We start from the raw sequence: 22,289 nt of genomic DNA, 5'->3' as shown, positions 1-22,289 counted from the left end.
TCTTTAAGGCCTAACATAAGAGTTTAAAATACAACAGCTAATGCTGAAGAAATGACTGTATGCCAGACCAGCCCCTTTAGCTCCACCAATAACACAGATGCTGTCCTCTTCACTAGTAGATAAAATAAACAATCCGTCAGACATTAAGCTAATAACCTGCAAGGCAGGATTCAGAGTCTGCCTAAGCCTCAGACTCTAAACCATAAGTAACAGATGAAAGTTAAAAACAACCTCACAGAGCCATGATTACTTCTTACCTCCTGTGGTTGTATCTCTGGCTGTACAACTTCCATAAGAGATTCTGGGAAGATAAATATAAATGATAAGTTTTTAACCTGGCTATAGCTGTAATTCATTCTAGCAGTAAATTTCAAAGGACTCAGAAGACCAGAGAGATAATTAATACCATTGAATAAATTCATAGCAGGACTATTTCAACTACTGCTTATTTGTCAGAGGAATGTGGCGGGCCTGGTTTTGTAGCTCTGTGACAGAGCACCTGCACAGCATATATAAAAGGCCTGGGGTTTGATCTCTAGCGCAAAAAGAAAAGGAAAAAGAAAATGGTTCTAAGGATAACTGTAACAGAAGCTAGACTTTCTTCTACGGGATATTTACTGAAGTAAAGTTCCACTACAAAATTCATTTCTTTGAGTACAGGGTCTCACTCTGATGGTGCAGCCCTGGCTGCAAACTCTCAATAGTCCTGCCTCAGTCTCCTAAGTGCTGGGATTCAAGGGTGGACAATGATATCCAGTTAAAAATATTTTGTCTGCTTTTTGTTTGTTTTGTTGTTTTTTGAGAAAAGGTTTCTCTCCTATCTCTCTCTCTCTCCCTCTCTCTCTCTCTCTCTTCCAGAGCTGAGGACCGAATCCAGGGCCTTGCACTTGTTAGGCAAGCACTCTACCACTGAGCTAAATCCCCAACCCCAAGACAAGGTTTCTCTATAGCCCTGGCCGTCCTAGAACTCTCTGTATATCCGGCTGGCCTCAACTATGGCGATCTACCCAAAAATAGCCTTATTAAAACTGCAATTACAGTTAAGTTTACAAGGATAAATCATTAATCTCAGCTTAAAACAGCCCCTGCCAAACCACACTGTGGCCAGGAAAGCTAAGAGAGGTAGACACGGAAGCACTGGACTGGGTGCTAAAGGGAGGTAGGACTCGGGGTGTAGCTTAGGTCGTTGTTGGGCCTAGCAGGCACAAAGCACTGGGTTCCTGGATACAGTTCCTAATACAACATGAACTAGACAAGCTTTGAATTCCAGTACTAGGGAAGCAGAGGCAGGAGGATAAAAAGTTCAGGGTCATCCTAAATTACACAGTAAATTTAAGGTCCCTTGGGCTACATGAGATCCTGCAAAAAAAAAAAAAAAAACAAGTTTTGTATTTTTAAAGAGAAAAAGGAAGCAAAGAGCTAATCAAGCAACACATTTCATTTTCTTTCTTCCTTTTTGTTTGTTCATTTGTAGACAGGGTCTCTCTGTTTCACAGCCCAAAGGCTGTCCTGGAGGTCATCTTGTAGACAGGCTGGCCTCAAACTCACAGAGATCCGCCTGCCTCTGCCTCCTGAGTGCTGGGGCTACAGGCGTGCACCACCATATCCAGCTCTACCACTGAGCTAAATCCCCAAACCCTAATTTTGTTTCTTTTCCCCTAAATTAATAACTAAACCCAAATTTACATTCTTCTACAAAATATTGTTTTCTACTATGACTTACATTTAAACTATACTATAAATGTAATGATCTTATTACAGTTTAACAAAGAGGTTCATTCAGATTTTACAAATGTTTTGTTTTAACCTAATGTTTTCTCTCAAAACAAAATATAAACTAAATCATTTCAAAATGATGGTTTTACATTGCAGTAAGAGATGCAACTTCTATAATGGAATATATGTCATGACAGCAGAAAGGCACTATCAAGAGGGAGCACAAGAGTTATTAGGAATAAAAAATAATGATATATATGTATGAAAATGTCAGTGTAACATTTGCTTTGTATGCCAAGCAAAAATTCAAAAACAAACAAACAACAACAACAAAAAAAAAAACAGGAGTCCTGGTACAAACCTATTAGTTCCAGCACTCAGAAGATAGAGGCGGGACAATCATCCAAAACCAGCCTACTATAAACAGCAAGTCCAGCCAACTTGGGCTACATAGTTATACTCTGTCTCAAAAAAAAAAAAAAAAAAAAGGCAAGCTAAAGAATTTCAAAGATTACAACAAACCTGGCTCTTTGATGAGGTCAGTCTTAGTCTTCAGTAACTGTTTTTTCTTTTCTGTTTGCATTATCATTTCTTCCTCTTTTTCCTTAGAATTTCTAAGAACTGGGATACTTTCAAAGTAGCCTGAGTTCAGCAATTTAGATAGCAGATCTTTCACATGTTTGTCTAAGAAAGCATAATTAAGACTTAGTTAGCACATAAACTAAGAGTTCATTGAAAATTATGGAGAATAAGAATCTCAATGATTTTCTGCTTATAGTTAATCATTACAAGAGTGGATGAGGGGAGGGAGCAGGGAATGACATCATACTACAAACTGTCTGTTCCAGGAAAACAGAAGAGTAATTCATCTTTATATGTCACACTGAATCAATTCAAAACAATAAAGGCAAGATATTTAACAAAAATCACTTAAGTTTCTCTGGGTCTCTATTTCCACTATTTGAAGAATGACTAAAAGTCAAAGAACCTTATCAAAGAGCTTGAGATGGCATATATTCCCTAAGCTGAGACATTTTTCCCATCTGCCACCAACATATTGTAACTAGCCACTACTCTGGATTTGCAGAAATAAAACTTAGTTCCTCAATCATAACCAATAGGAAACCTTATCCTAGACACTTCTGGTTTTGTTGTTGTTCTATTTGGTTAGTTATTGGAGACTGGGTCTCACTAAATAGTCCAGGCAGTCTCAAACTGGTTATTCTTCTACTTTAGTCCCCCAAGGACTGGGGTTACAGGCTTGAGCCACCAGATCTTATGTATTCTTAAATTACAAAATTCCTTCATTAGCATTTCACTCAAAGCCAGGTAGTGGTGGCGTACACCTTCAGTCCTAGCACTTGGGAGGCAGAAGCAGATGGATCTCTGTGATTTCAAGGCCAGCCTAATATATAGAGCAAGTATCAGGACAACCAGGGCCACACAGAGAAACCCTCTCTCAAGAAACCATATATATATGCATATATATGAAATATATATATATATTTCACTCATTTTTCACTGTATGTCACTCCTAACATACTGGCACTAGATAAGTTTTTTTTAACATAAAAATAATGTCAAAGTTGTATATATTTTATTTTAAATGCCCAATAAAACCCAATTCCAAACCAGACAGAGGATCCCTACTTGGTCTGTGTCTAATATTAATTGTAATTAATTGTAATATTAATTATAATCAGTATTATAACACTGATTCTTTTTTTTAATCAGCCTTTTTGTTTTTTTGAAGCAGGGTCTTACCCTGTAGCCCAGGCTGGCCTTAAACTCACAGCAATTCTCCTGCCTCAGTCTCCTGAATACTGGGATTATAGGCATGCCACCATGGCTATATTTTAGTCAGCTTTGAGGTATTACATGCAAACAACAATTTTCACTTCAAATGAATAGCTCTAACAGATACAACCATGCTACCACCAACAGAGCCACAATTTCAAAGTATTTTTATCACCCACCACATCCCTCAAGGCCCCTGACAACTAGTGTCCTTTTGAGAATTTCATATAAATGAAATCATACAATATATACTCACATACTAGCTGGCTTCTTTCACTAAGCATAATCTTTCACTAAGCATAATTTTTCATAATCTTTCACTAAGCATAATTTTTCATAATTTTTCACTAATGTTTGGGATTCTCCCATGCTTTCGTATGTATTAATAGGTTTTTGTTGTTACTGTTTGTTCTTAAGCTCTCACTATGTACCTCAAGCTGGCTTAAAACTCACTATGTACATCAGGCTGGCCTCAAACTGTAAGGAGCCCCCACCTCCCAAGTATTGAGATTACAGGCATGAGCTACCATACCCAGCCATTTCTTTTCTTAATTGCTAAGGATCTACTAGTTAAATATACCATATTTTGTTTATCAATTTACTGCTATACATCTATACTGACTCCAGTTGAAAATTACTATGATTAAGTAGTGTAACATTATATACAGAAACTTAAGGCAAGAACTTTATGTTGGGTTCTAGACATGCAACTGTTTGGCTATATAAATATACACTTAATTTTACAAGGAAGTGCCAAACTCTCTTCCAAACCACTTCTTTCTTTGTTTTTCTGTTGTTGTTGTTTTTTCCAAGACAGGATTTGCCATGTTTCTCAAGGTGGCCTTGAATACCTCGGCTCAAACAACTTTCTGACCTCAGCCTCCTGACTGACTGGGACTAGAGATGCATTCCACCATGCCTAAATCAAAAATGTAAATTTTCCCCTGTAATCTAATTCTTAAACAGTTGTAAATCTTGATCGTTGTACGTACATGGGTATTTTTTCTGTAAGCATATGTATTTGTGTGTGATTGCACGGGCACATGCCTAAGGAGGCTGTCGGTAAACATCGGGGTCTTTTTCAACCACTGTCTCATTAAGCTTGGAGCTTGTTGATTCAACTAGACTGGCTGGGCAGCAAGCCGGCCTCCTCCCTTCATCTCCCCAGCAACGGGACTTCAGCCACTGCGAAGCCAGCCCTTTATCTATTCATTTATGCAAGCACAGGTCCTAGGGTCAAGCTCTGGGCTCGCGGATACACGCCCAGCACTCTACTACACCCAGCCCCACATGCGACTATTTCCTCAGCAGGAGGAAATTAACTAGTAACAAAAATGTTCACTAACTTTAGAGAATTACGATCCTAAGCTATCTACTTCATATTTCACATCTGGCCATTTGAAGTGGTCGTTTGACTGTCCAACAAACAGTAGAGCTGAACCACTTTCAATTCTTACTGACAATGACCTACTAAGTAAGCCTCAGGGTAACAATGTAGGGATTAAAGTTCTCAAATAGAACATGTGTCACTATTCAGAACAGGAAATTGATTATGCTAGTACTGAAGCCAGAACTAGTGCTTCTGTTCCCAAATCATATTGGCTGTCATTTCAAAATTTTGTTAGTTTCCTTTTTGTGAACAGGAATGTAGGAATGTAGGTTCTTTTAACATAAATAAATGGTTCATTCTTCCAATGAATACAGCATTGCCAACACGTCAGTTCTGATGGACACAGTTTAGACCCCAGTCAGACTACACTTGTAGACAAAACGTTTACTCTCTGCTGCCTAAGTCCAGGGCAGAGAGAACTCACATGTCGTTCCTACCACTGCTTTCTCACTCCCTTCCAAAAGGTCCCAAAAGTACAAGGATGACTGCTCCATCTGGTCTCCAACACTGACAAGGAAAAGCAGCAGCAGAACAGAGTGGCTTTAGACACACATACACATGAAGAGCAGCACAATGCATGAAATACAACCCACCAACAGTCAAGATATGTAAATATGATAATTTTATCCTTTACTGTTTGGAAGAAAATATTTATTTTATGAATAGTTATTAAAAGTAAATGTTTTCCTTAAAATAAATAAAAAAGATTTTACCAAATACAACAATTAAGGAACAGACCAAGAGTTTAAGCTGCTAGTGCAGTGTTATCAGTTATCATCAAATATATATCCCAGAAATAAAAATGAAATGGAAACATTTAAAGCTTCATTTAAGGTCACTTTATAGAGGGTAGCTGATTTTTATTTCCTGGACCAAACCAAACTGAGAAGGAAGCAACCAACAAGCAACAAATAGGTGGCAATGGAACAGAGAGAGCATGAGCATGGAGTAAGACATGCAGCCCTCTAGGGTAAAATGAGTTTTATCCAGCTTCTTCCTGACACCAGGCTAATTTTTCGTAACAGCTGAACTCTTCTTGGTTCTGCTTTCACAGATAACAGAAAGTTGGACCAATCCACATTTAAGAAAGCAAAAGCATAAACATCTGTCTGTTAGGTGATTTATTCCAATACAAAAAATAGTGGTTAACCATGGAAGGACACAGTAGGTAACCTAAATTTTGCAGTTTTAAATTATTAGTTCATTTGTAACTAGCATCACAGTTAATATCTGCACAGAGTTAAAACAATGATCAAGGGGGGCTGGAGAGATGGGTCAGCAGTTAAGAGCACAGTCTGCTCTTCCAAAGGACCCAGGTTCAATTCCCAGCACCCACATGGCAGCTCACAACTATCTATAACTCCTGTTCCAGGGGACACAACCCCCTCACACATGCAGACAAAACACCAATGTACAGAAAAAAAAAAAAAAATCAAGTTTTTGTTTGCTTGCTTGTTTTTGAGTCTCCCCACACCTAGCCAAGCAACATTTTTACAATCAGTGTTACACTAAAGACAATGCTAATAAAAACATTCAAATTTATTGAATTTCTGAACGATCTATCAAACATATCTAAGTTTTTCATACTGAGTCAAATTAAGACTTTCTTAGTAAATTAGGAATTAACTGTACCTGTAACAGAAAAGCTACCAGTGTTACCAATTCTATTATTTCAGGAAAATCTTTACAGACTGACTTACCTCAGACTTTCATTTCTTTCAGGGCAGGTTAATTTTGAGAATTTAATGAGGTAGTCAAGTTCTTTTGAAGGCAAACACAGTGCACCATTCAAGCCCCCTTTGAAGTCTTTTTGTACATGTTCTTGTGTCAAGATCTGCAATACATACTGAATATGAAGTACGGTGCGAAGCTTTTTTTTCTCAGCCTCGAGTTTTAGCATGTGCTCCCTTCTCTGGGCCTTCTTCTGCGCTTTCAGTAGCTGTTAAGACAAATGCAGGCTCACATCTCAACCACCCACGGAGCAATTCATATATAACAAAATCTAACCACAAATAGCTAGGATCAGATGATACATTTCACAAGTGAAAAACTAAACAAAGGCTGGGTGTGGTGACACATGCCTTTTATCCCAGTACTTGGGAAGCAAAGACAGGTAGGCTTCTATGAGTTCAAGGACAGCCTGGTCTACAAAGTGGGTTCCAGGATAGCCAGGGCTACATAGAATCCATTTCCTTGTCACTGAGTAATAAGCTAGTTTATTATTCATATAACCAACATACAGTTTCAATACACAGAGTTGAAACTGCTTGCTCTCACCTCCAAGTTACACCTAGTATCTCAAATACACCAGAGAACCAACATATATGTGCACACTAATCTCAGAGCTTTAAGTGAGGTGTGGTGGTGCATGCAGGAAAATAAGGAATTCAAGGTCATCTTCAATCATGGACAAAACAACAACAAAATTCTTATTTGTGTTCATCAAATCTTTTTTGGAGCAACTATTCTTTAAAAAGAATTAAAAGAATGTTTTACTTTAATTTGGGGTGTTTTTTTTTTTTTCATTTCCCGAAGAAAATTATTTAAACTGAAATGTTCAGTTTGTAACAACAAAAGACTGACTAAAGTATACGGAACTGAAATCTGATAGACACAAAATGTCTTCTAATGTATGTTCAGTATTCAACTCAAAAATCTAAAATCTGAAATTGAGTACCAATGTGAAAACACAAAATGGGAAAAGCTCACATTTAACCCCCCTGTGATGGGTCACAGTCAAAAACGTAGGCACAGTGGGTTAGGGCAATGACTCAGTGGCTAAAGGCACTTGCCTCCAAGCCTGACTACCTGAGGTCTCTCCTGGGCTTCATATACTAGAAGCACAAATGTCCCTGAGGTCTGCTCATGCTGTGTCATGTGTACACCACCACCACCCAACACACACACGCAAGATAAGTAAACATAAATACAGAAGCATACTAAGGGCACTGCGTAGATTACCCTTAGGCTGTTAAATGAATCGCATCTCTCGAAGTAGCTCTCATTTCCAAGATAGTTCATTTTATATGCATAATTTTCCAAAAACAAAAAACTTCTGACCCTAGACATTTGGGGCAAGAAACTCAAGCTTTTCTTTAAAATACCCATAGCAAATGTGTCATGTCCCCTGCTTCCATCATTACATTTTTTTAATTGAATTACGTATTCTATTTTTTTTTAATTCCATAAATATATGACATAATGAACCTTGGTCATATCCCTCCCCTAATCCTTCCCTCTATCTAGCTCACCCCATCCAACCACTCACCCCAACATATTTACAATCCCAACCTGTTTTAACCCCCTTTCTTGAAAACCCACGAAGTCCAGTTAGTGCTGGCCATCCACGTGTGTGGTGAAGCAGCGTGAGCAATGCTGCCGGCGGCTTCACTCCCCAAGAAAGTGACTCGCCCCCTCAGCAGCCGTCAACTGCCATGAGCACCTTAGCTAGGGGTAAGGCCGAGGAAGCCCGGGGGAGATGGCTTGTGTTGTTGGGTATTAAACACAGGGCCTACACAAGATTCATTTTTAGTAACAATTTGTTTCTATCAGTCTGGATGGAGCTATAGTAAAGTGACTATGTGTGTGTGTGTGTGTGTGTGCGCGCGCGCACGCGTGTGTGTGTTTATAGTGCATGCCTTTGATCCCAGGGAGGCAGAAGCAGGTAGTTCTCCATGAGGCCAGCCCAGGCTACAAAATGAGTTCCAGGACAACCAAGGCTATCCAGAAAAACCCTGTCACAAAAACAAAAAAACAAAACAAAAGATATTAAAAAGTTGATGCAACTTAAGTTTTAAGTTCCCCTGAGATAATTTCTGTGCACAAATTATGCACCTGAAACTATGTTAAAGTTCATAACTATATCTTGAAGGTTAGCATGTTATATAAGCAAGGTGAAATACCATTTAAATAAAAAGTTTATTGCCAGGCATGATAACACATGCTTTGAATCCTAGTACTCAGGAGGCACAGGAAGGTAAACTGTTATGAGCTCAGGGCTAGCCTGGTATCCATAGAGAATTCAGGGCAGCCTGGGCTACATAGTGAGACCCTATCTCAAAAATAATAACAATTGGCTGGGTGGTGGTACACGCCTCTAATCTCAGCACTTGAGAGGCAGAGGCAGATTCTTTGAGTTTGAGGTCAGTCTAGTCTACAGGGCGAATTCCAGGACAAACCTACACAGAGAAACCCTATCTAAAAAAAAACAAAAACAACAAAACAATAGTCTACCTGTTTCTACTAAGAAAACAGTTTCCTACACAGCTTTTATGATTATGTTTCTATAATACCAGTTAGTTTTTAAAACTAAATAGCAAAAAAAGAAAAAAACTCTCTATAAATTGGTTACTGATATGAGTCTTAGAGTCTGTAAGATCTATCCAGATAGGCACGGTGGTGCATGCCTAAGACCTCAGTACTGAAGGGCTAAGATAAGATCACAAATTTGAGTATAGCCTGGTCACATGAGACATCCCAAAAAAAAAAAACCCTGTCTACACAGCAAGACAGAGGAAAGGAAAAAAGAAAAAGGAAAAAGTATAAAGAAAACACAACAAAAAGGAAATTTTAAAAAGATGTTCATAAATCCTAACAAACTGAGATTAAAGGATTAAAAAGAAAAAGAAAATATCCAGTTCATTCCTTTCTAAGGGTATGGAAGCAACTTACTAAATTTGTTTACTAGCAGAGAAAGGAGACAATGGGAAGATTTTGTGTCAACAAGGATGTGCCCTGAAGACAGCAAAGGATCAGTAAGGCTTTTTCTGAGATCTGGACATGGACTGTATAGTCACACTTCCCAGAGCTACAGGTTCTGTGTTTCTGCCTGAGGGAGGAAAAACAGAAATGGCACTTTCACTCTCCAAGACATTTTAGCTTAGCATATATAAGAAAAGCAAACAATTACCAGAAATGACTTCAGGGCTGTGTATCAATAGAGCTGGGGAGATGGCTCCGTGGATAAGTGTAAGCGTGAGGAGAACTTAGAACTTACTCTATTCTAATCCCCACGATCCACATAAAAGCCAGGCAGCCATGGCAGCTGCCTCTAACACCAGCATTCAGGAGCCAGAGACAGAATCCCTGATGAAACTGGCTACTAGGCTGGCTGATAGGCAACCTCTGGATTCAACTGAGACCCTAACTCAATAAAGTAGAGAATAATCAAGGAAAAAACCCAAAGTCAGCATTGGGCCTCCTCACACAGGCACATACATAAAACACAAAGAAATAAATACATACACACCACATCATCACTTCAAATTTCCCTTTAGCCTATTTTCAAAAATTAAACTAGGTGTTTTGTGGGTTTATGCCAACTGGAAAGTCCTCCAGCAAAGTATATGTCACATCAAATAGTGATATGTGTAATTCATTTATCAGTTTATTACTTTCTGGCAGTGCTAGGAATCAAACCCAGGGCCATGCACATGGCTAGGCAAGTGTTCTGACCACCAGTGAACTACACTCCAGCCCCTAGCTATCTTTTATTTTTCTGCATCCACGATGAAAGAGACTACCCAGCAGAGACTGATATATAACAGGAGCTCAAACATCTGTTAAATCAATCAATTCAACGAAGTCCACTAGCTCCTGATTAGATGTCATGAAAAGCAACTAACAGCTTCTTCTCCTTACCCATATAGAAACTAGGAAGACCTTAGACCTTTTTCTTCTGCTTAGTTGATCAGTTTAGAAAGGAGAACACAAAAATTAAACAATTTGATAATCAATACTTAATCAAAGTTTATTTTCTAAACCATGACTTAGGATAATGGATTCTTGCCAAGAGATAGAGATCACCCCAAGAAATTAAGGAGAATGTAGTCAGACTGCGCACAAAAGAAAAAATGTTTCACAACTTATAAAAGTGACAACGAAAACAATTTAACAGTAGTCCAAAACTTACCAGAAAAAGGAACAGGAAACGACTAGCAAACACCTGGAGGGCTTGACTCAAGAGGGCAAGCCCAGGGCTAGAGAGATGACTCAACAGTTAAGAGAAGAAGACCCTAGGTTTAGTCCCCATCACCCACATGGTGGTTCACAATCATCCTTGACTCCAGTTCCAGGGAATCTTGAACCTCCTCAGGCATCAGATATGCATATGGTACAGTACACATAAACACACATACAGACAGAACACTCATACACATAAAATCATCTACAAACACTGAAAAGGGGAGAGGGGCAAGCTCTAGACTACTACCACATCACAAGGAGAAAGAAATCTAAAGCAGTGGCCAGGCATGGTGATGCACACCTTTAATCCCAACACTTGGAAAGCAGAGGCAGGCAGATCTTGAGTTCTAGGCCAACCTGGTTACATTGTGAGTTTCAGACCAACCAGTACTAAATAGTTAGATCCTGATTCAAAAGGGGGATGGGGAGAGGAAGATGATGGGAAGGAAGGAGAAGAAGGAAGGGAGGGAAGGAGAGAGGAGGTGAGGAGGCACACAGAAAGAGAGAGATCTAAAGCATATGCAACCAGTAAAAATGCTTTCATGGAACCACTAAACTCGCCAAGATAGGTGCTATCTCTAGATCACCATGGTAGAACAGCCCTAGGAAAAAGAATCCATCTTTCAAGGGATCACAGGACTCAAGGTCATACACTGGCTCTATGACTTACTGGCCACTATTTTTAGTTAATTCCATGTGTAATAAGCCTCAGATCCCAAACCTATAACACGGGGCCATTGTATTTCCAACTATGCTGTTGAAAAAACTCTAATGGCACTACACAGACACCTAGCATCTAGTACTGTTTTTAGAAAGATTTAAACCTTGGGCAGAAGAGATGGCTCAGTGGTTAAGAGCAAACACTGCTCTTGAAGTAGACCTGGTTCAATTCCCAGCACTCGCATGGCAGATCACAACCACCTGTAACTCAGTTCCAGGGCCCTAAGAAACTCCTCTGACCTCTGTAGGCACCAGGCGTGAACATGGTGCATGTGACACACATTCAGGCAAAAACATGCACACGCATGAAATCAATCCAAAAACAGAAAAAGAAGTGAACAGCCACGGGGGGATAAAAAAAACTAAGTAAAAGCTAAAATATGACAGAGCAGCTTTGATAGGATGGAAAACTTTAAGTATTATACAAACATATTTCCACCCATCTAAACAAAAAGAGGTATGAAAAAAAAAATCTACTAATAGTAGACCAAACCTAAATAAATTTAGCAAAAAATTAAAACTAGCCTAAAGTTGTGCACAGTGGTGCACACTCAGGCGGCTGAGGAAGGAGAATCACAAATCCCAGGCATGCCTGGACAATGCAGTGAGCTCGTAGACATCCTAGGCAGTTAGTGAGGCTTTTCTAGTATAGCATCAGCACGGCATCAGATGGGTGACAAGCAAATACTATTTTTAGGTAGCGGCATTTTCTTCAAGGTCACGGGTAAGGTAGGTAATGAAAACATACTCACATCTTGGCTTAGTACAGAAAAGGTTTTCTGAAGCTCCTTGGCAAATTCCAAATTATGAAGTACTTCTTCATACTTTTCCACTGCTTCCTAACAGACAGAATTGAAAAACAGCAAATCAGCAGCTGTCTCAGAATAAATAGTAAGTGTTCCTTAAGTTGCTAAAGGGCTGGAGAGATGGCTGTGGTTAAGAGTGCAAGCTGCTCTTCCGGGGACCTCAGTCCCCAACTACCACATCAACAAGACACCCATGACTCCAGCTGTAGATAATCTAACATCCCCTTCTGGTCTCCACAGACACCGTATACATGTGTGTGCGCCACACACATTAAAATAAAGGAGACCGGACTCTACAAGTTAGAAAAGCATTTAATGGGGCTGGAGAAACAGCTCGGAGGTTAAGAGCACTGGCTGTTCTTTTTGTTTGTTTGTTTGCTGTTTTGGTTTGTTTTTGTTTTTTTTCAAGACAGAATTTTTCTGTCTGTCTGTCTGTCCTGGATTTGCTTTGTAGACCAAGCTGGCCTTGAACTCTTAGTAATCTGCCTGCCTCTGCCTCTGGGATTACAGGCATACACCACCATGCTCTGCCACTAGCTGTTCTTCCAAAGGTCTTAAGTTCAATTCCCAGCAACCACATGGTAGGTCATAACCATCTATAATGAGATCCGATACAGGCATACATGCAGGCAGAATACTATATAAATAATAAATTAATCTTTAAAAAAAAACAGATACTTAAGAAAAAGTGTTTACAAGTTATATAAAGTTATATAAAGCAATTTAATGCTAGAACTTTGGTTTATTTTAAGACAGGCTCACACTGTACCTCAGGCTGGATTAAAACTCATTCTGTATTCCAGGCTAGACTCAAACTGTGATTCCCCTGCCTCCATCCCTCGAGCACATCTTTAGATACACCATCACGCTTGGCTCCAATTTTTATGTTAAAAATCAGAGCTCTGGGTCAGTGAGATGGTTAAGTGAGTAAAGGTTCTTGCTGCCAAACTGAAGACTCGAATTTAATCCCTGGGACCCACATGACAGAAGGGCCGAACTAACTCCAGCAAGTTGTCATCTGGCCTACCCCCACACACATATACACAAGTAACAGAATAATTTTTAAAACAATAAAAAGAGAAGTCCACACTCTAATTCTTTTTTTTTCCAAGACAGGGTTTCTCTGTGGAGCATCTGCTGCCCTGGCCTAGCTTTGCAGACCTGCCCCTGCCTCCCTAGTGCTGACTACAGACAGGTGCCCCCACAACTCCGATCCTGCCCTCCTACAGCACTTAAGTTACGGACATCTGTGGGTTTTGGGAACACTAAGCCATCAGATTCCTTAGTCAATATCATTCACCACTCAAATGTACTACAAAATAATACAGTATCACACGGAGAACAGCAACTGTCAAACATGTACAATACGGTGAGAAAATATGGAAATGCCGGCAGCAACAACATAAGAACTATAGCGAGCCATATGAAAAATGTGTAAATAATTACCTGTAGTACTATAACTAGGCACATCCTACTAAAATTAAAGAAGCAACATTTTTTTCTTTTAAGATTTCATGTGTGAGCCGGGTATGGTGGTGCACACCTGTAATCCCAGCACTCAAAGAGGCAGAGGCAGGGGATCTCTGTGAGTTCGAGGCCAGCCTGGTTTACAAAGTGAGTCCAGGACAGCCAAGACTACACAGAGAAACCCTGTCTCAAAAAACCAAACAAAACAAAAACAGTAGGGTTAGAGATGGCATGTGGTTAGGAGCACTTGTTACTCTTGCAGAGGACCTCAGTTCAATTCCTAGCACCCTCATGGTTCACAACCATCCAGATTTCCAATTCCAAGGGATTCAATATTCTGACGACCAAAGACACCAACAAGCACACATGCGGTACACATACCTATATGTAGGCAAAATAATCACACAAAATAAAATTATCAAATCTAAGAAAACAAAAAGCATAAGCAAAGGAAGGGAGAGAGCTTAAACTCATAGCTAGGAAAGAGAAAAGACGCCAGGAGGAACACCAGTGGTGTCTCTGTGTTCCATGGGTCAGGGTGAACACAGGTGCTTGCTTTATTACCCGCTACGACTGTGGGCGACACTTTGTCAGGACTGTATGATTTCACAGTAGAAAAGGCGATATGGGCAGAAATGTAATGATGGCGTATAATCTTCAGAGGGCTATAAAAGAAAAGGACTGCCATTCAACACCGCCTCTCAAGAGGCAGCACTATTAGCCAGGTACTGTCTCAGTTTACCAATGTGTACCATTCTTCCTCCTCCCCACCAAGTAATAAAGGCCTCTCTATCTGGGTCCTCAGACCTGATTCAATTCTGCCTTCGTAGGAAGCCTTACTCTGTGATTCCTCTTTCATGTTAGTGTGTGTGTGTGTGTGTGTGCGCGCGCGCGCTCACACCCACTGATGGTTTTTACAGGTTTTCTTTTTAATTTTAACTTAATGTATATGTATGTTTTGCTTTGTATATAGGTCCGTGTATCATTTGTGTGCCTGGTGGCCACTGAGGCCCGAAGATGGCATCAGATACCCTGGAACTCGAGTTATAAATGTTGTGAGCCACCATGTGGATGCTGTGAGTTAAACCAGTAAGTACTCTGTTGAGCCATCACTGCAGCACCCAACATTTATTTTTAATGGTGCACATGTGTGTATAAGGTAAGTGACTATGAATACTCATGACCAACGGTGCTGAAACTATCAGATACCCTGGAGCTGGAGTTACAGGCAGTTGTGGGCTGACTGACATGGGTGCCAAAAACTAAACTCAGGACATTCTCTGTAAGAGTAGTAAGTGTTCTTAATCACTGAGCAATCTCTCCAGTCCTACTCAGGGGTTTTTTGTTTTGTTTTTGTTTTTTTGAAACAGATTCCACTGGCCTGGAACTTGCTAATAAGCTAGCAAGCCCAGAAATCTGTCTCCACCACTCCAGTGCTGGGATTTCAAGAATGCACCACCACACCCAGCTTTTTACATGGACTCTGGGGACTGAACTCATAATCTCATGCTTGTATAGCAAGCACTTAGCTGAGCTCAGATCAAAACATCCTCAGTGATAACACTCTAGCAGAATACTTCCTTCTGGAATTCTTACAGAAAGAGACATTTTAAGTTAGTGGACAGAACATGAAAGGAAGGAAGGAAATAAATGCTGGCTGATAGCCAAGGCTCTTCACCAGCTGAAGGGTACACATGCTCAGAGCTCACACAATGCAAAGCTAAACCTCAACAGAATCATAATTGCTGTACACAGCTTCTAAGTCAAAGAAGATGACAATACAGCAAGGAGGAAAGCACCTTGAATGCCTAAAACCTACAATACATAACCAGTAATTTTAGTTGAATGATAAGAGGCCCATGAGCCAGATCAAATAATTTCAGTAACAGTTCAGCAGTTAAAAAGTACTTGCTGGGCTGCAGAGGTGGCTCAGAGGTTAGGAGCACTGGCTGTTCTTCCAAAGGTTCTGAGTTCAATTCCCAGCAACCACATGGTGGCTTATAACCATCTACAATGAGAGCTGGTGCTCTCTTCTGGTTCTCAAGCACACATGCAGGCAGGATACTGTATAAATAATAAATAAATAAAATTAAAAAAAAAAAAGTACTTGCTGCTCTTTCCAGAGGGTGTGGATTGGTTCCTGTCACCCACTCTGGGCAGCTCAGAACTGCCTATAACTACAGCTTCAGGGAACCAACACCTCCACAGGCACCTGCACTAACATGCACATACACATAGAGACATACATGCATACACATATATAAAAAAATAAATCATAATCAACCTTAAGCACATTTCGTCCCTTCTTAAATGGCAGGAAATGTGATCAAGCAAAAACAGCAAATATCAATAAAGCATTTTTTAGTCCATATTGCAAAAGCTCTCCATAAATTAGGCAAAAATCGGAGAGAGGGCCCAGAGGTTAAAAGCACTGCTTGCTCTCCCAGGGGTCTTGAGTTCAATTCCCAGCAACCACATGGTGGCTCACAAACATCCATAATGAGATCTGGTGCCCTCTTCTGGCCTGCAGATAGAACACTGTACACATAATTTAAAAAATTTTGAATTACCAGTTATAGCATGAATAAGTCAAACATGTTAAAAAAAAATATATAACTGGTCATGGTGCTTCATGTCTGTAAAACAAGCATTCAAAGAATGATGGAGAAGGATCACTGTGAGTTCAAAAGAAGAAAAAGTAGAGTCAATATTTACAGTAAAGTTAATTTTAAAAGCCAGGGGATACAGCTCAAATACAAAAGAAATTAAAAGACAACAACTGAAGAATCATGAGACAAAGCTATAATGAACAGATTTTAGAATAGAAGGGTGTCAAACTTATATTAAGCCAGTAAAGAATTAAAAACTCGAGTATACTCAGTACTCTTGGCATAAATTATGCTTTAATGTATATGGTAACTCACCTAAGTTGTGCTGTTTATTTAGCCTGTTATCCAACTAATATCATCTAATAGTACTACAGAAATAAAGCCCATCTGTAAAGTCTAACAGACAAAAGTCACTAACGAAAACCAGTAAATTCTAGCTCCTCTTTGACCTACCAAGTTCTATAGTTTCACTAAATCCATATCAAGTTCTATCAAGAAAGGAAACCAGACAGGTATGGTGGCACATACCTTCAATCCCAGCACTGGGAGGCAGATCTCTGTTCAAGGTCAGCCTGGTCTACACACAAGTTCCAGGGAAGCCAGGGCCATGTGGAGACCCTGTCTCAAAAAACAAAAATCAAAAAAAGAAAGCAGACCAACTGGTCTAATGAAGGACCTTACATTCCTTACCAACTGATCTAATGAAAGACCTTACATTACTTACCAACTGGTCTGCGTTAAGCTGCTCTCCATTCTTTAGGCGATCTTTATAATCTTCCAGTTTGATCTACAAAAGAGAAGCATGCATCTATGGTACAGTATGACAGAAACAGAAGCAAATTAGATTTTTGAAACAGTGTGCCAGACTACAACTTGACCAATGGAAAAAGAGAACATCTACCTAACCAGGGTGGACCTTGTGCTCAAGAATGTGTCTGCATCTCAAACGCAGCAGCCTGAGCTCTAAGAACAAGGTGACTCACTATAGTTGGGATGCATTGCTCCTGGTATTTTAACTACCTCTCTACACTACAACAGAAAAGCACCTCTAAAGAGATGGAACAGTCATCAGGCGGCAAACCTGCACAGGAGTAGAAGCAGGGGGACAGGGCTTGTAGCAAGCCAATGTGGCAGGTGCTTCATTCCCATTCATTTAATGTTCACAATTCTGAGAAAAGGACTAGTCTCTCAACTTACATGGGGCATTGGGGGGGGGGGAGGTTATAGGCCTGAGTGCCTGCCATGTATGAACGCAAAAGAACCTCACCGCAATAACTTTCTTTGTAAACAACAGAATTACTAGATATTTGGTATCCCAGTAAAAATTATCCAAAGGTTATGGCTCGTTCGGGAGAAAGAACTAAGGTGGCATTGTTATGAGTATAAGCTCCTCACCATTTTTAAAAGCAGTGCCCAACCTGAAGTTTCCCAAAATCAGGCACAAAAGCAGCAGGTCAGTGTATCTGGGGTTTTGATGCATGTAGCTTAATGAGGTATGAAAGGAAGTATTGGATACCTCATTAGAATATGAAAATAATGGCACTGATAAAAATTTTTGGGAAAATATGTGGCAAGCTAGCAAGATACACAGAGCTAACAGCATGCTAGAATAAGTTCAGTGCTATTAACTAGTATATATGTCTAGTGATTGAAATTTTTATATTAGTTTGTATGCTAGTTACAAATAACTCTATTTCTAGAAAATCTTTTAAGTACAGACATTTAACTTCTAAAAAATATTGCTCTGAAATTGTAAAAATTAAGTCTTTCAAAGATTTAATTATGTGTATCTGTGTGAGGATAGCTGCAAGTAAGTGCAGGTGCCCTGGGAGCTCAAGTCTTCACTGGACATTACATCTCCATCACCACGGAGCTGGAATTGCAGGGAGTGTAAACTGCCTGATGTGGGAGCTGGGACTCAAACCCAGGTCCACTACAAGAGCAGTTGAGTACTCTTTTCCTGTTGTTTGGAGACAGGGTCTTCCTGCACAGCCCTGGCTGTCCTGGAACTCATCAAGTAGACCAGACTGGCCCTGAACTCAGAGATCTGTCTGCCTCTCCCTCCTAAGTGCTTGGATTAAAGGCATTTGCCACCATGCCCAGCTTTCTGTACAAACTGTTAATCTTTGAGCCATCCCTCTCCAGCCCCAAATCCTTTTAAAATTCTTAGTGTGTGTGTGTGTGTGTGTGTGTGTGTGTGTGTGTGTGTGTAGGTCAGAGGACTTTGGGGGTTGATGATGTCCTCCACTGCAGAATCCTGGTGTTGAGCTCAGGTCATCAGGGTTGTATAGCAAGCAGCTTGATCAGCTCAGCCATCTCAACAACTGAATTGTTTTCCCTCTTAATGGCTTCTATTTATAATCATCTACTTAAACAGGGTCTTAGGTCAATCATGTGCCCCAACCTAGAGGTGCTCAGCCAGAGCAATTTATTCCCACAGATATTTGAGGTTATCACAAAATGCAGAGTCTGGGGGAGGTAGACAGTGCTTCACGCATCTTTTAGGCAGATGCCAAGACTGTTGATAATCATGGCGATGCTCAGGACAGCTTCTCACAACAAGGAACTAGCACCGTGGTTCTCAACCTGTGAGGCTCACATATCAGATATCCTACATTACATAATGTAATGTATATTTACCTTACATTACGGTTCATAATAGTAGCAAAGTTGTCACGTAGTAACGAAGAGTCAAGCACTCGGAAGGCTAAGAGCCACGGTCCAGCATAGAGCATCAGTGGCGTCACAGATGACGACTTCTGCACTAGCTCCCCTTGCTTACACTACTGTCACCTACTGAATTATGTGGCAAGTTAACTTTCTCATAGCAGTACCAAAATGTAGCGCTGCCTTTCATACTAAATGTTAGTTAACAAAACACAGAAAATGGCCTGGAGAGATAACTCGACAGTTAAGAGCACTGACTGCTCTTTCAGAGGTCCTGGGTTCAATTCCCAGCACCCACATGACAACTCAAAACTGTAACTCCTGGATCTGACACCCTCACATAGACATACATACAGGCCAAACATCAATGTACATAAAATAAAGAAAATAGATACCCAAAATATAAATTACAAAGCCGGGCGAGGTGGCACATGCCTGTAATCCCAGCACTTGGGAGGCAAAGGCAGGCTGATTTCTGTGAGTTCAAGGCCAGCCTTGTCTACAAGTGAATCCAGGACAGCCAAGGCTACACAGAGAAACCTGTTTTGAAAACCAAAACCAAAACCAAAAATAATAAAGAAAAATAAGAAATAAATTACATCTATGAGCCCCAAATTCAGGACATGAACCATTACACTATCCCACAAGCATTTGGCTAGCTCCTTCTATAGTGGTTTTTGATTTTACAATGTTTTCCTAGAAGCTGGAAACAAAGACACTGGTACAGGCATTCAGAATTAAAGAGGTGCTCTGGTTTAGCTGGATAATACAGGGATATACTGAGAAAAGTCATAAATGAATCTCCACTAACAGGCCCTGCAATGACTAGTTCTCAGTGTTAAGGACCACGGGCTGACCCAGGCACAATCTTGTCACACTAGCAACCAAATGCATGCATCTCAAAGATGTATGGAGAGAGATAAAGAGAAACTACCAGTCAACCAGTCTTCTTGTACCTCTCTACCACAACCTTCTTCCCAGGCGTGGTGGCAGCCTCTATCTTTATCCCAGCACTCAGGAGGCAGGGGCAGGCAGATTTCTGTGAGGCCAGCCTGATCTGCAGAGAAACCCTGCCTCGGAAAACAAACAAAAAGAAAACAAAGCCTTCCTAAGGCTTTACTAAGTTTCTGGAACACATCTTAAGAGAATATAGATCCAGATACTTACTCGGTCAAAGGTAGGTGAGAAACATGGCACACAGTGCATCCAGAGGGGCTGTCTCACAGGCTAATGACTCAGGGAATGAGAGATCACCACTCCGCTTACTGTAACGCTAGGCTGGTAGGAAGCCAAGTCTCTTTACAGAACTGTGCCTATGCTACTTCCACCAACCAATCTTAAACCAGTATCTAGCAGTGGGAAAATTAATACTGAATCATTTTCTGGCTCCTAAGAAAATTCCAATGACTGCGGCAGCTACACTGCCATAGCACTTGCTGCAGTCCCACGGAAACGAGCTAAAATATCAAGCTATTCCTTATCTAGCATAAGATACAATAGTGTAACCCAAGAAATGAGTCAGACCTAAAACAGCAAACTCTTCACATACTTCAAAAGCAGTATGTGAACAATTCCACTGGGAAGAATAGTTATTCAGCTGTGTTGGCAAATGAAACAAGCATTTAGTCTGGATGCTTGTTTCCAGGCAACTAAATCTCAAGGTCAATTAAATTTGCAGGAAGATACGTGTTCTCTAATATAAAGAACATGTTAAGTCCTTAACCCTAGCTTAAGGTCATGCACATTCAGAGCTGGGAGGGGTAAAAAGTTACCTTCTTCTTCTCGATGTTCCTAATTTTGTGTTTAAGGCATATGAGTCCATTATCAATATAGATTTCATACGCCTGGGAAGGAGATGCAGCAGAACTGAGAGTAGACTGCTGGGGGCTCTGGGCTCGCTGGCTTTCCCCGTGCTGATTGTGGTTCACTTGGGACTTCGCTGACTTCATATTTCCCACTCTTCCCTCCTCTGAATGGCCTGAAGGTGACTGGTAACCAAAAAGGGACGAAGACAGTTGCACCATTGAAACAGATGAGGCTAAAGGATGGGGGGAGGGGTAAGTACAAATGTATACTAAAGGTGCACAGCGAGCTTTAACTTCTCTATGTACTCAAAACATAACGGTGCCTCAGACGGCGGGCTTCCACTCCCTTACTAAGGTAACTGGCCGAAGGCAACAGCCAACAAAGACAGCCTGTACGCAGGCAAAGTTTACACTATAGCAACGTTCCCAGAAGTTCTATTCCCCACATGGAGAACTGCTAAGCCAGCACAAGGCTTCTATCTCCTCATTCTAAATAATTTCTGTGGTCAGCACGGGGCGGAGGGGGGGCGGGTATGACCACTCTCCACATTAACGCCTCTCTACCTGAGCCTTTACTGCAGCCCCAACTGCAATCTACCTCAAGCCTAGAGAACCAAGTTTCCTGAACAAGAAGGGTAACGTCTCTGGCTGCCCAGGGCCTAGGCAAGTGCAGCCCCTGGACACGCCAGCCAAGTCTTCTCACAAACTGCGCACCGAGGTTGCTTCCAGCTGCGTGTGTGCTAACTCACACTCGCTCCCATAGCGGCAAGCCTTCCACTGCCCGCACCAAGGGACCGGGACCCCGCGGGTCTGGCACTTCACCTCCATGCAGGAGACCTCCCCCTACCAGCAAAGTCAGAGCCAGCCAGCCCCTGCACGCCACTGCTGCACCGAGCGCCCTCGGGGCGGAGCGCAGCAGGGCCGCGGAGGAGCCCGGCCCCGCAAGCCAGAGGCAGCGCAGCTCTCCACCCCGCCGCGGCCGCGCACGGCCGCCCACCCCGACGCCGCCCTGCTTCACCTCCCCGACGGCCTCCGGAGGCTCGCGGGAGCCCGGCGCGCCGCGACGAGGGCCGACGGCAGCCCGCACCCCCGCTCCTCCAGTCCCTCCCTCCGCCCGCCTCAGCCCAGCCCAGCCCGCCGCCACCGCCAACAGAGCCGCAGGCGACTCCGCCGCTCGCGCCCAAGCTCGGCAAGCGCCGCGCGCGCTACTTATGTAGGCCGCGCGTGGGAGGCCACGCCCACACACCGCCCATTTCCGGTGGTCTGCCCCGCCCCCCGCCCATTTCACCGGCTTCGCCTTAGGTGTCCCGGCCCCCCGCCCCTTCCGGTTCCCGGGACTGCGGGGGCC

The 22,289-nt window shown here is 41.6% G+C and overlaps 1 protein-coding gene across 8 annotated transcripts in view; it reads right to left on the bottom strand.

Moving 5' to 3' along the window:
* Caprin2 (caprin family member 2) overlaps nucleotides 1–22,040 on the bottom strand; it is a 50,467-nt gene extending 28,427 nt beyond the window's left edge. For 4 of the 8 annotated variants that reach the window (XM_055605604.1, XM_055605606.1, XM_055605611.1 and 1 more), the window contains exons 1-7: nucleotides 20,909–22,035; nucleotides 17,194–17,256; nucleotides 12,340–12,426; nucleotides 6,604–6,842; nucleotides 5,328–5,410; nucleotides 2,239–2,400; nucleotides 258–301 (exon numbers count right to left, since the gene is read on the bottom strand). In XM_055605604.1, the coding sequence (XP_055461579.1) occupies nucleotides 258–301; nucleotides 2,239–2,400; nucleotides 5,328–5,410; nucleotides 6,604–6,842; nucleotides 12,340–12,426; nucleotides 17,194–17,256; nucleotides 20,909–21,160 (930 nt within the window). In that variant the 5' untranslated portion in view covers nucleotides 21,161–22,035. Of the gene's footprint in view, nucleotides 1–257; nucleotides 302–2,238; nucleotides 2,401–5,327; nucleotides 5,411–6,603; nucleotides 6,843–12,339; nucleotides 12,427–17,193; nucleotides 17,257–20,303; nucleotides 20,374–20,908 lie in introns of those variants that run through there. The other 4 variants (XM_055605605.1, XM_055605609.1, XM_055605607.1 and 1 more) reach the window with 4 other exon arrangements.
* Between the last annotated feature and the right edge of the window lie 249 nt (nucleotides 22,041–22,289).

This window comes from Psammomys obesus, unplaced genomic scaffold (genome assembly GCF_907164565.1).
Source record: "Psammomys obesus unplaced genomic scaffold, mPsaObe1.curated_primary_1811, whole genome shotgun sequence".
In the NCBI taxonomy this organism is placed as follows: Eukaryota; Metazoa; Chordata; class Mammalia; order Rodentia; family Muridae; genus Psammomys; species Psammomys obesus.
This window is presented reverse-complemented; position numbering and strand designations above follow the sequence as displayed.